A 15097-nucleotide genomic window follows, 5' to 3' on the forward strand; every position below is an offset into this window, starting at 1 on the left:
CTTTCAGGGCATTTTGAACTTCTTCGTCGTAATCGAAGTGCTGCGACGCAAGTCTGCTGTGTACTGTCATCCGGTGTTGTTTTAATTTGCATGAAAGTGCTCGAAGAATTCAAAAACTGCTGAATCAATTCAAATGGGACATATTTGATCATCCCGTTTACAGCCCGGACGTGGCGCCGAATGGTTTTTATCTTTTCACTCACGTGAAGGAATGGCTTGCGTTATAGCACGTCGATGACGACGACGAATTTCAAAATGCCGTGAAAGGTTGGCTAGGTACCCAGGGGAGGGCTGAATTTATGAAGAAGATATTTGTAAATTAGTGAAACGCTATGAAAAATGCATGAATTTAAATGGTGACCATGCCGAAATATATTTAAAAGCTGTATTTTTAAGTTGTATAAAATAAAATATTTTTACCTGCAGGTTTTTTATTTATAGGCAAACGGAGGTTACTTTCCGTACCGCCCTCGTACGAGGGTAAGTCAATTATTATCCGCAATGTAGTTATAAATTTTATTGAAATACAAATAGGAAACTTACATGTACATCATTTTCCAACATAATCCCCTTGCATTTCTACGCACTTGGTCCATCGTTGCACAAGCTTCCTGATGCCCTCATAAAAGAAGGTTTTCGGTTGAGCTGCGAACCAGGAGTGCATCGCTTCTTTCACTGTTTCGTCCGAGGTAAATCGACGGCCCCTTAGTGCCTCTTTGAGTGGACCAAACAAGTGGTAGTCAGAAGGGGCAAGATCAAGACTTATATGGAGGACTAGCCAGTACTTCAAAGTCGAGTTTCTGGAGCCTTTCAGTAGTTGGGCAGCAATATGTGGACGGGCATTGTCGTGCAACAACACAACACCTTTCGACAGCAGTCCTCGGCGTTTGCTTCGAATTGTATGAAGCATACAATTCGAATGCTTACTGCCAAACTGAAGCAGCTTGGCAGTAAGCATCTTACTGTAACGCGCACTGTTTATTGTCGTGCCCCTTTCCTCATATATTCCAGTAATCGGCCTTGTGAGTCCCAAAAAACCGTAAGCGTCAGTTTTCCTGCGGACGGTCGGGTCTTGAATTTTTTTTTGCAGGGCGAATTTGGATGTTTCCATTCCATACTCTGCGGCGTGTAATGATGGATCCATGTTCCATCACCAGTGATGATTCTGTCTAAGATGTCTCGTTCGTTACCGTAGCGATTCAAATGTTTTTGGCAGATGTCCAAGCGCGTTTGTTTATACGACTGTGTGAGTTGTTTTGGGACTCATCTTGCACAGACTATGAAACCCAAGTCTGCTGTGGATGATTTCGTAGGCAGAACCGTAACTAATTTGCAGACGATGTGCCACTTCATCGATAGTTACTCGGCTGTCTAAGAAAACCATGTCACGTGCACGTTCAATGTTTTCTTCATTTGTGGCGGTAAACGGTCGTCTGGCTCCTTCGTGTGCGACCGTTTTTAAATTTTTCAATCCGTTCGTAGACTCTCCGTTGCGGCTACACACTGTCTGTCCCCGTACTGTACCGAAAGTCTTCGACGAATTTCGCCCTCTGATACACCTTCCGACCACAAAAAAACGGATCACTGAACGTTGATCTTCTTCGGTGCAAACAGAAAGCGGAGCAGCCATGTTTAACGGCAGGGCAGCGATAATGGAACTAACCTAGCAGCATCAAACCTGCCTAGACATAACAACAATTAAACCACGCATGCGTCATCTACGGAACACGACAGTACTACCAAAATATAACTAAATATCGGAAAATAATTGACTTAGCCTCGTATTTGAACCACGGTTAATTTGTACGGCTCCAAGTGTAATCGTTTCCGTAGTATGCGTCAGAAGGTCATCTGTGGATGCAAGATAGCAAGATAGCATGATGCACGTCGAGTTGATTTCTAAGGAACTACGTGCAAAACTTTCTCTAAGTTGTTCCGTTGTGGAACAACTAAGAAGCTGTTGTAGCTTCAGGAACACGTGGGCGTCCTGGTGACTTAGTATGTTTAACGCAAATCTAGCTCCGTACCATACTGTCTACGAAAATTACTTTTGACTGCAAATCGTGAAACCAAAACTTGCAGCGAGCACGTTCTGCACCAGTAATTTTATCCATTTTTGTCAGCGCTGGTGGCCGAATTCGGTACTAATGAATTACGCGAGTCAAAACCTGATTTTTTTTACTATGAAATGAGACCTCAACCGTATTTATTTATGTAAATAAATTTATATTTGCTTTTAAAGTGGTAAAGTTTTTTCCGGAATCACCCGGAAACGGTATTTTTAAATTCTGTTCTTACTCGTACTGTTGTACGAGTAAGTTGTACCAGTTTCTGCTTACCGGCGTTTTACTTCCTTGTACGAAGTAAAGGAAGTATTGTGATTTCGAAAAATTTCGGTTTTCAGATTTCAACGGAAATATTCTTTTTACCATACCTGAATCCATTGTTACTAGTTTCGGGGTGACGTCTGTACGTACGTGTGTATTTCTCATAACTCAAAAACGATTAGCCGTAAGATGTTGAAATGTTGAATTTAGGACTGTTGTAACATCTAGTTGTCCACCTCCCCTTTTGATTGCAATTGACTGAACCAAAAGTGTCCAAAAAAGCCCAAAATCCAAAAAATCTTAGATTTTGGACTTTTTAGTAAGTGCAATGATAAGCTCTCATTGAGAGCTTTTCAACGATGTATCATAAGTGGTACTTATTTTCATTGGTTCCAGAGTTATAGCTAAATGAAATTTTAATTAATGAAATATTTGGATGTTACAAGGGGAAGAAGGCACATTGGTTCAAATCGGACTTCATCTCCTTTCTATTTTTTTTAACGTTTTCTTTTTAATTTAAATATATTGATTTAATTATTAATTTTTGTTTGTAAAAAAAATGTTGCAATAAATATTAATTCAAAATAATAATAAAAAAAAATCAGAAGTTATTAATGAAATTAAATTTTATGTACTTTTCATTTAAAAAAAAGTGTGTGTATGTAATTTAATAGGCGTGCAAGGAAGTCATGTGGTCTCCACATCAGATTTTTTAAAATACATTATTGTTAATACCTACTAGTCTAAACATAAAATACAAATTTTACATTTTTTAACCTACCACAAGTAACAAAAATTACTGTACGTCGACCTACAAAGTAATACGTTTTATGTAATACTGTCTATTCTTTGATATTTTTTTTGAAATCCTATTTACGTCGTGATAATTTTTACTTCTCTTTTTACAATTTTTTTTTGGTTGGTTTTTACACAGTATTATATATTTTTTTTTTTTTTTTTTTTTTTTGTCTTCAGTCATTTGACTGGTTTGATGCAGCTCTCCAAGATTCCCTATCTAGTGCTAGTCGTTTCATTTCAGTATACCCTCTACATCCTACATCCCCAACAATTTGTTTTACATACTCCAAACGTGGCCTGCCTACACAATTTTTCCCTTCTACCTGTCCTTCCAATATTAAAGCGACTATTCCAGGATGCCTTAGTATGTGGCCTATAAGTCTGTCTCTTCTTTTAACTATATTTTTCCAAATGCTTCTTTCTTCATCTATTTGCCGCAATACCTCTTCATTTGTCACTTTATCCACCCATCTGATTTTTAACATTCTTCTATAGCACCACATTTCAAAAGCTTCTAATCTTTTCTTCTCAGATACTCCGATTGTCCAAGTTTCACTTCCATATAAAGCGACACTCCAAACATACACTTTCAAAAATCTTTTCCTGACATTTAAATTAATTTTTGATGTAAACAAATTATATTTCTTACTGAAGGCTCGTTTAGCTTGTGCTATTCGGCATTTTATATCGCTCCTGCTTCGTCCATCTTTAGTAATTTTACTTCCTATTATATATTATTACTAGATTTATTTCATATATTTCTTTCCCGTTTCTCCCCTTCCTTCGCCACTTCTTGGACAAAACAGTCTTGCTAAAAATAGAAATTTTTATATTGCAGAGAAATTCCGTACTATCATTTATAAAAGATAGTTCATGTTTAATTTTTTCCTTTAGTTAACTGCATCAACTCTAGTTAAACTAATACGCAGTACGATTTTTTTTGTAAAAGTGATTCATTCAACTTGGCCTAATTTATTTATTCAAAAAATATGTAGAAATACAAGTTACAAAGAAAAAATTATATATAAATCAAATTTAAAGTAAGCTAATTATAATAATTAGGAATTTTTATTAATTTATTTTAATTCTAATAAATTAATTGAGAATTAGATAAACAATTAAGAGTTATAATTTAGTTTATTATTATTTATTTTTATACTTAGACTCTTTAATATAATTATCATGTTTCTTTGTTTTTCCATTGTCATATTTACGCTTTCAATTAGACGATACGTTTATAATATACCACTTAATTTCTAATTAATTTGCAGTAGTTAGAAAATTTTCGCTGTAAGTGTTTGTTACTCAGTTTGTGTGTAAAAAAATAAATTATTAAACTGCAGAATAATATATTCGTATATTTGTTAAAAAAAAAAAAAAAACTATCTGGGATAACAATTATTTGTAGAACATTAATTCGGTTCGATTTTTACTTCCTTGTACGAGTACAAAGAAGTATTGCAGTCGCGAAACATTTCGGTTTTCAGATTTCAACGGAAATATTCTTTTTACCTTACCTGAATCCATTTTGACTAGTTTCGGCGTGAGTCTGTACGCATGTATTTCGCATAACAAAAACGATTAGCCGTAAGATGTTGAAATGTTGAATTTAGGACTGTTGTAACATTTAGTTGTGCATCTCGCCTTTTGATTGCAGTCGACTGGACCAAAAGTATCCAAAAAAACCCGAAATCCAAAAAATTTGGATTAATAAGTCCTCATGGAGAGGTATCAACGATATATCATAAGTGGTACTTCATTAGTTCCAGAGTTATAGCGCAATAAAATTTTAATTAATGAAATATTTTGATCTTACAAGGGGAAGGCAATCGGTTCGAATCCGACTTAATTTCCTTTTTCTTTTTTTTACATGGTTTTTTTAATTTAATTATATTGATACCTTTCCTTTTACCCTTTCCCTTCTCCTTTCCTTTTACCCATTTTCTTTTTTAGCATATTCCCTTTCTCCAATTTCCCCTTTCTCCCGTTTATCTTTCTTTTATTTTACTTTCCCCTTCTTCTTTACCATCACCCGTTTTCTTTTTTCTCCTTTCCCCGTTTCCTTTTTTCCTTTTCCCCTTTCTTCTCTTTTACTTTTTTTATTTTTCCCTTTCTCCATTTTTCCCCGAGCGTAAATTGGTCCAGTAATTTTTTTAGTCCATAGCGGACATACATATCGGAAACATTGAAACGGAATTGTAAAATATTTAGTATAGCGTGTGTTGCATTTACTTCCAACAGATAGCGCTGTTTTTTTTTTTTTTTAGAAAAACCAAAAATCATGTTTTTTCTCGTCACAGATGTGACACCTTAGGTGTATAAATAGTAAGTATATAAAAGCACACGCGTATTCGAATGCAACGTTGTGCCAAAATTTCAAATCAATCGGTGAAGAACTTTCGGAGATTTAAGATTTTGAACAAACGAACATTTACATTTTTTATTTATTTAGATTATTAACCTCTGATTGTAAAAACGTTTTACAATAAACAATAATTCAATAATAACAAAAAGTGAAAAAAATGTAATAAAAAATGTATGTAATTTAATAGGCGTACAAGGAAGTTATGTGGTGTCCATATCAGATGTTTTCTTCTATTTTTGCAAAATGTTAATAAAAATATATGTTAACTGAAATAAAAGCATACAAAATGTATGCTTTATTATAAATATACATGTATTATAACATACTTATTATAACATATAAATGTATGTATATATATATATATATATACATATACATTTGTACGCTTTTATTTCAGTTCATAGTTAAATTTGTAACTCTTTATTATTTTTATGTAACTATAAATTGTTTTGGTACTCATCTGAACAATCTGCTCGATATGTTTATTAAAGTGATAGGAATTCCTTTCTTATAACCATGCTCATTGTGCTTCCCCTGAAAGATCTAAACCAAGTTTTTTTAAATATGCCTCGCTCCAGGATTATTAGATTGTTGTTTTATGTACAGTAAGTTTTCTCTGTGAACGGGGTTTTCTCTTCTGTAGTCCAACTGTTATTATATCAATACCTAAGGAATTTACGCACTGAATTTATTTTCAACATAAACCGCCACACTTATTATATGCTTTATAAATTAATGAAATTAATTAACACTAAAACTAATATTTCACATTTCTATTAACTACACACCACTTAGTTGATCGGAGAACGTTTATACGCGAAACTATAATAGTTCCTAATCGTTGTATATAATGAGCTATTTCATCGGAATTCTAAAATTGAAACTGCCAACCGTTTCAAAGCTACGAGTATTGTTTGTTGGAAAATAGCGTAAATAATTTTTGTTTAGTTTTAGGTAATGCTTAGATAACTTGCAATACGTGATCATGTCGCTGTTCTCATCGATATTATCGTGTGTGAATGTACAGTATTACACATCATATAAAAGAAAAGTTTTTTTTTCGAATAATGATAATAACTTTTTAACTAATTTGTAAATCTTATAATTTTAGTTCGGTAATATAGTAATAATGATACCATTATAGTTTAATTACTGTAAGGATTGGCTTTGGATCGATCGGATGGAATCGCAAGGGTGTCCGGGGATATTTATCCCTTAATTAATTGCAGAGCCTGGACATCGATATCTTGCTGCTGGGTTTAATTATCGGGCGAGTATTTAGTTATTTAATGGAGGTTATATATTTATTCTTATTTTAAGATGGACGGAGTTGGGGGATTGCGATCCGTCCTTGTAGAATCTGGTTTTGAATGTTGGGTTAACCTTTATTTGAGTTATTCTCTGAGAGATTAGTAAGATATTTTCGTCTTTCTCCCGGCGCGATTCCCTTTCAGTCCGTCCGCTGAATGCCATTTGGTGCTAGTGCCTTTCGGTCTTGCGGAAATGTGTCTGATGTCATCCTAGATACTGAAGAGTGCAATGCAATCCCTTCGCGGAGGAAGTCGTATGTGCTGTCGGTGGGCCATTAATTGTAAGATAAGGAAGGGATGGTGAATCTAGGTTTTTTAGATTATTCGTTTTTTCGTCTTATTTTACAGCAGCTGAATCGAATTCACTTTAATGGGATGTTCTTGCTTCTTTCTTCCTTTTTTCTGACCTTTTTCTTTTTTTTTTTTGGCTTTAAATATTTACCACCTTTACCTTAAAAAAATGTGTGACCCGTGATAAGAGCATCACAGTGAAAAGTGCTGACTTTTTTGTTCTCTTGGGTTGTTTAACCCATAAGTAGTAGGTTGGAAACGGAAATCTCTTAACTGGGGGAACTATTGCTTGTAATGTCCGTTTGAAATAAAACTTTCTTTTATTTTTACTCTAATCTTTTTTTTTTTTATTCAGTAGCAATAATTTATTTAGCTTACAGGAAATTAAATTTTAAATTGAATTTTCAATGTAAATTTTTATTTGTGTAAATAAAGGTACAGAATTAAAATCAACATTTTATAATCTTAATTTTTACTTCCTTATACGAAATAAAGGAAGCATTGTGATAAAAAAAGTAGGTTTTCAGATTTCAACGGAAATATCTATTTTGACAATCTCTGAATCTATTTTGACTAGTTTCGACGTCTGCACGTACGTACGTATGAATTTCGCGTAACTCAAAAACGATTAGCCATAGGATGTTGAAATTTTGGATTTAGGATTGTTGTAATATCTAGTTGTGCACCTCCCCTTTTGATTGCAATCAACTGGACCAAAAGTGTCCAAAAAAACCCAAAATCCAAATTCGTTTGGATTTTGGACTTTTTCTTAACTGCAGTAATAAGCCCTTATTAAGGAGCTTTTCAACGATATATCATAAGTGGGTGTACAAGAAAGTCATTTGGTGTCCACAACAGGCATTTTTTAAAAGATTCATGACTCTAAAATTAAAATGTAGCTGTAAACTTTTTGGAAGCACTTTTCAGAATTTTTGGGTAGATTTTAGCTGAATACAATTTATAGCAGGAACAAAGTAATACTGAAACAAGGAGCTAGCTTGTGTATGGATCTGCTTTACTTATTGGTTTAGAACTGTTTAGATGACCCACCATTTTAAGTGAATATGAACTATGTTAAAAAAAGTTTCAAAATATTTGATATTAATAAACTTCTGTAACTTTTACTGGTGTGTAGAATTTTGTTAACATCATTAATTATGTAAACACAGTTTTGTATGTGCACCCTTTTGGGAAGCAGAATAACAATCATTTTAAAATTATATAACTTATCGAAAAATATTTTAGACCAATGTTTTTGAGAATTTGACAAAGTTTAAATTATATTCTTATTAACATTTTACTAAAATGCTCATCAAGCAAGAAAATGCCAATAAATGATTTCTAATAAAAAAAAGATTGATGTCATATTTTTAACCTGTACATATCTTAAGTCTGAACTAGAATTGAGATCAAATCAACCAGGAGTTATAAATAATGGCGATGCCATCCAGAAGTAATGCCTGAAAAAGACAGATTTTATAAATTTTGTATCATGATTATGCTTACCTACTTTTAATTCATTGATACCTTTGATCTAGAATAAAAAGTTATGGTGAGGAAGTAAAATTTAACTTTTACAGCAGTAAATAAAATGGTCTTGCTATGCTCATTAATATTGATTAGAATTATGAGTATAGCACTGCTTTCCTTTTGTTGTGTGACTTGCTATATTTACTTTTATAAACACATTAAGCTGTACTCATGATTTTCCAAGCTGTTTAACTTAGTTGATATTTCCATTCCCTCTTTTTCTTACCCTTCTTCTCTGAATATTTATTATAAAATTTTTCACCTGCCACCCTGATCTTGTCTGATTCATTATCCTAACACCATCTAATAGTCAATAGAGCAGCTGTTTCTTGTTGTAGCCTGATGAGGGAGCAGCAGTGGCAATATGACTGTTAATGGAATCATTTTTTTCTATGCGCATTGCACAATAAACCACTATCAGAGCCTTAATACTTATCAAATAAAGCGTGGGCCTTCTTTCTACTCTAATAAAAGTGTAATAAAAAAATCTACTTGATTGCTAAGCTGCTCATTATAAATACAAATTAATTAAATTATCATCTTTAATTAATTTTTTTGATGCCAATTTTGAAATTATGTAATTTTTCTATGATATAAATTAAACATTTAAAAAAGTTATTTTTGAGAAAATTTGTCCCAGCTTTAAATATAGTTTTACTCTATTTTATTGTACATAATCAACTGTTAGTCTTTGTTTTGTAAATAATGAAAGTATTGTATTTTATTGTGTAAACCTTTTTTTTTTAAATTTAAGTATCAAAAAAGCAAACTGAGATTGCTTACTTTTTATTTTATTTGAAGTTGGTTCTGTTTTATGAAAGGATATTTATTTTACTTTAGCTGATGAAAATCACATTAAGATTGAAAAATGCTTTTACATTAACAATTAAATAAAATATTTAAATTTTTGTGCTTTTAAACAGATGTTATAAGTGATATATGATTTTTAATACATTTCTTTATTAGTAACATAGATAAGAATTTTTTTTTACTGAATTTTGTCATTAAAAAATGGGGTTTTAACTTACATTGGTTTGATTTTTCTGATGAATTAGTAATCTAATTTATTGTTAGGGAACAGTAAGTGAGATTAGGTTATATTTAAGAAAGTAACTAGTGACTCAAGTTAAGTGTCAAACAACTTTTAATACTAAAGCACCTATTATATTACTTTAGTAAAATTATATAATGTAAATAGTAATTTATCAACTGGATTGTTTGTTAATATTTCTAATAAAAATATTTTGTATTTATTCAGGAAAGGCAGATGTGTATTAATCTTTCTTGGCTATAACTGGGACCATTGCAATTATTCGTTAGAAATAATTTATAAATCGTTACTGTTGTCATTAGAAAAGTTATTGGAAGAGCCACAAAATCAGATTAATGGATTTGTTTTTGTTATTGACTGGACGGACTTCTCATTTCGTCAGTCTACTAACATGAGCCCTCGTACTCTAAAATCAATGTTTGAAGGACTTCAGGATTCTTTTCCAGCACGAATTAAAGGTGTTCATTTTATAAATCAACCGTGGTATGTTGAAACTGCTCTAGCGTTGATTAAACCATTTATAAAAGAAAAAACGAAACAAAAGGTAAGCTAATATAAATTTAGGGATAAATTCAGTTATAGATAGTTTAAATTGATCATTTCAATTACGTTACTTTTGTATTTGATTTTATTTGTTTTGAAAATAAATATGTTTGTTTGAAGTATTCAATTCCTGCTTATATCAGTTGGCTTTTATCTCAGTGGATTTGAATATAAATTTTCCTGAATATATAACTTCTTAATATAGAATGTTTACAGGATCTTCAAACTAATCATATGTTTTTTCTGAATTTATACAGATTAGGTTCATTGCTTTTTTAAAATATGATATTAAATTCTGATTTGACAACTCATATTTGAATTCTTCATAAGAGTAAATTTTGCTGTCTCATTCTAGCAAAAGTAAAAAAATAAATAAATTTACTAAGTATTAATTTTTAAATAAAATTACAATAGTAGTAATATTATAAATTTTTTTATATTGTTTGTGGTATCCATTCACTGGAAGCTGTGGTCTAACCATTTTGAGATTCAGATTGTAATTTGAATTCATTTAAATATTCAATATTAATTTTGTAAGTAGACATTACATATTAAAAATAAAAATGTTGCTATTCCATAGTTTTGCAGCCATGGTTCTGGTAAAATTCTTTTTATTTCTTTTGAATGCATAGCAAGGTAATGCTTTTACGTATTTAAAATCAATTTTAGTTTCCAAAATGAATCATATTGGGGCTTTGTGATTTTAAATAAAGATTATATTTATTGATTGCACTGCTTCTACAAAACTATTAATTGAAAACTGATCAAACCTGCTAATAGTAGTTTATTGTAGACTACTTCTATGAACCATAATTGAAAAATATTGATTGCTGAATACTTAACAAAAAAAGGAGACAATATTTTGAACGTTTGTTAAATAAATGTTTTTACATTAATTGAAGATGGGAAGTAAAAGTTCTTCCAAGTAAATATTATAACGGATGGAGAAGCTTATAATAATAAAAAGTGCCACAATAAGAAAGAAAGAGAAAGTAAAGAAAATAGATTGAGAAAAAGAAAAATCCAGAAGAAACAACATTATTACGTTATTGTAATACAATCACTTTTACTGTTGTATTAATTTTTATTAGTTATTGTAAAGTTTGTATTAAAATCAGAATTGTATTTTACAATTTATAAAGGACTTATTTTGTCCATAGTAATTTATTTAAGAGTAAATAAATTGTATTTATAAGAAATTTTACTTGCCATCTCTTAATATCCTTATTGAACCGCTAAGCAAGGCAATATAAAATTTCCCTACAATTGATGATGTAAAATGCATAAGTGCAGTTGTGTGTATGCTAATGTGTCAATAAATAACTTATAGTTATATTAGTTACTCAGAAATAATTTTATCTCATGTAGGATCTTATGATTGACAACTGTTAGAGTGATAACTAAAGAAAGAAATTTGTGGGCATTGATTATTGTAACCTAATATTATTCTTATATCTCAAGTATTATGTAATTATACTCTAAAAAGTTAAAAATTGGAAATTTAATAAATAAGCTGAAATTTCACTTCTGTATTTTCTAAATAAAGTAAAATTTAAATGATAAAATCTTGAGTTTTGATTTTAAGATATTTAATTTTGAAAACTGAACAAAAAATGAAAGGAAGAAGTCTCTGAAATTGTATTGGTTGATTTGTATTTAAAAGTAATCCGTTATCAAAAAATTATGCCAAACTGATGCAAAATACTTACAGGATGATTTTAGAAAACAGTGCTGTAGCATTATACAGAAATTTCTTAAGAAAAGAATAAGTAAAAGTTATGTTAATAAACAACTTCACAGGACACAATCATTAAAAGAAAAATTGATTTTCTATGACAGAATACTTTTTTAATATATGAAACGTATAACTCTGTTTTTATTTTATATATACAAGGCATATTCATAAAGTAAGGACTGTCGGTTTATATTTAAATATTAGGAGGTCTGAACACAGTTTTACTCATGTAGAGATATCTATCGGCTATTTACGAAGCTACTGCATTCGTTTTGATGCAGTAGTCGTTTGCCTGCAGTGAATGCAGATTGCAATGTCCGCCACAAGTATTTCTCCCGTCAATTGTGAAGTGTGCACTGTGATTAGATTTTTGTGTGCAAAAGGATTTTCAGCTGGAATTCATTGAGAGTTGTGCCTAGTGTATGGACCTACAGTAATGAGTGAAGGAAAGGTTAGACAATGGTGTCAAGACTTTAAAAGTGGCCATACAAATGTGCATGACAAAGAGCAGAATGGCAGGCCCAGTATTCAGATCAACGAAACCGTTGAACAAGTGAACTGAAAACTGCAATATGATTGGCGATTAATGATTAGTACTCTGGGTGATGAATTTCTGCATGTTGGACGTACCTCTATCTACACGATTGTCACAGAAAAGCTCAGATATCATAAATTGTGTGCAAGGTGGGTACCGAAAATGCAAAGAATGTGGAGTGAACGAGCGTTTTTGGACCATTATCAACAAGATGAAGATGATTTGTTTTCTCACTTTGTTGTGGGCAATGAGATGTGGATGTCCTACACCAACGCAGAATCAAAACAACAGTCAATGTCATGGCGCCATTCAAGTTTTCCAAAACCGAAAAAGTTTAAGCAATCTCTGTATTCAAGTTGAAAAATGTTGGCTACCAGTTTTTGGGACAAAAAGGGCATCTTTTTTTGCTGATTTCATGAATGTGATCAACAATTACAGCTGACAGTTACTGCCAAATGCTCACCAAACTGAGACATACGATCCAAAATTCACGACGTGGGAAATTGTCATTTGGCCTAATCCTCCCTCACAACAGCACATGTCCTCACACTGCTGCTTTAACCCAGAAGAAGATTCAAGATTTTCATTGGAAACATTTTGACTACCCTCCATATAGTCCTGATCTTGCACCTAGTGACTATTTCCTATTGCATTTGAAGAAGTGGCTTTGTGAACCACAGTTTGAAAACTACAAGAAACTCTAGACTGCCGTTGTCAACTGGTTCAATTCCCAGGTGGTGAACTTCTTTGTAGTGGGGTTAAAGAAACTGTTGCAGCAATACAAAAAGTGCTTAGAACTGAATGGTGATTATGTGGAAAAGTGAAGTAGATATGCAGTAAACTAAAACTGTAAGTAAAAACCTTTTCTCACAAGTTAATTTTTTTTTTTAATGACCAAATGGCCCTTACTTTATGAATATGCCTCGCAGATATTATGATTATTGTATTATTGTTTTATATATATATATATATATATATATATAATATAATATAATATATATTATATATATATATATATATATATAATTTTTTTTACACTATAGAAAGTTAGTCAGAAAAATTAGATTCTTCTCTAGACTTTCTTTGAGTTCTTTATTGCTTATTAACATGCTTTTATACTTTTTGGAATATTAAAAAAAGATATGTTACTGAATAATGTCCTTAAATATAAATCAGTGAAAGGAGATTCATTTTTATCATCTTACATGATGGAGATTTTTTTATGAAATTTGTAAATTGTGAAAAATACTATGTGTAATTTAGAATCAGAAAGGATAATTCTTGATGATGTGTAGATGTAAGTTATAAAATAAGTTTTAAATAATTTTTGTGAATATCTAGAAGTTAACTACTATCAGTTTGATACAATAAAACTGGGCACTTTGTCTTGAATTTTCTTCATTAATGAATGTAAAGAATTATTAGATCTGTTAAATATTATGTAATGTTTCATAACACTACTGCCATGTAGCATTAATTTTATTATTATTATTTGATGTTTTGAGTGACATCAATTGTTATGATTATTAACTATTAAAAATTACAAACTGTTTGGAGTAGAACTACATACTAATTTTTTAATTTTGTTGATCATTGGGAACTACTGGTAATTTATCAGAACTAACTTTGCCCATTGGCATTTTCCCTTTTAGTTCTCATGCTTTGTTTTCCAGGATACTACTCCCCGAGACGTTTTAGATTTTATTCAACCATTAGAAGTTTTTATGTTTAATAACTATTTCTTTTTATTTCCAACTTTCAATGTGAAGTGAGAGCATTTATGTGTTTCATCCGGAAGTTTTTTTGGGTTCAATCCTAGCCAGAAGTGGAATTTTTTTACATGCTGAAAATGTCTATTCCCTATTTCTTCTACTAAGATCATTAGAATGTTCATTAACATTAATTATAAAATATACCTGGAAAACAGCATGGATCTCTTAAACAAGAAAAAATAAAGCTAAATACTTATAATTTAACATTAGCACCATTTGATGTAAAAATTTACTATATAAAGAATATCAGAAAGTATTTCCTATTTAAAGAGATTCAAACACTACCTAGTAGCAGATAAACACATTTCAGAGCTGAAAAATATATTGGATATTATTACAAAATAAAATTAATTTACATTAAAATAATTTCTTAACTCGATGACAGTCTTCTTTCCATTTTCATTATAGAAATAATTTTACACTACATGGAAATGTGTACCAGTTTTTTACTTGAGAGTTTGTGTCTCATACCTATTCACAAACAGTAGACATTCCAAAATAATATACTGAAACAGATTTTATGATACTATCATGTTGTGTACCAAAGTAACACAAGATTGTGAATAACACTTAACATACATTTACTTTAAGTGCAAAAGCTATTACAAAAAAAACAAAAAACTTCCATGAATTCTATGATTTTGATGATTCATTAGTTTTCATTATTGCATCCTTATCTATCAGAAAAAGACTCATGAATTTCATAATTTTCCCACTAGCCTTTGTTATACAGTGTGTTCGGAATGTCACTGAGCAGTATGCTTCAGAATTATGTGGTGCATTCTGTTCTTTCGGCATTAGTTTGGTTGCCCTGTGTGCTCGTTGGCATTGCTCAGTAAT

At 31.2% G+C, this 15097-nt stretch overlaps 1 protein-coding gene across 2 annotated transcripts in view; it reads left to right on the forward strand.

Annotated features, from left to right (window-relative positions):
- Positions 1 to 15097, forward strand: part of LOC142322249 (clavesin-2-like) — a 72782-nt gene that overhangs the window by 47145 nt on the left and 10540 nt on the right. For both annotated transcript variants that reach the window (XM_075361123.1, XM_075361113.1), the window contains exon 4: positions 9880 to 10216. In XM_075361123.1, coding sequence (XP_075217238.1) covers positions 9880 to 10216 — 337 coding nt within the window. The remainder of the gene's footprint in view (positions 1 to 9879; positions 10217 to 15097) is intronic.

The sequence above is a fragment of the Lycorma delicatula genome, chromosome 1, assembly GCF_047948215.1.
Source record: "Lycorma delicatula isolate Av1 chromosome 1, ASM4794821v1, whole genome shotgun sequence".
In the NCBI taxonomy this organism is placed as follows: Eukaryota; Metazoa; Arthropoda; class Insecta; order Hemiptera; family Fulgoridae; genus Lycorma; species Lycorma delicatula.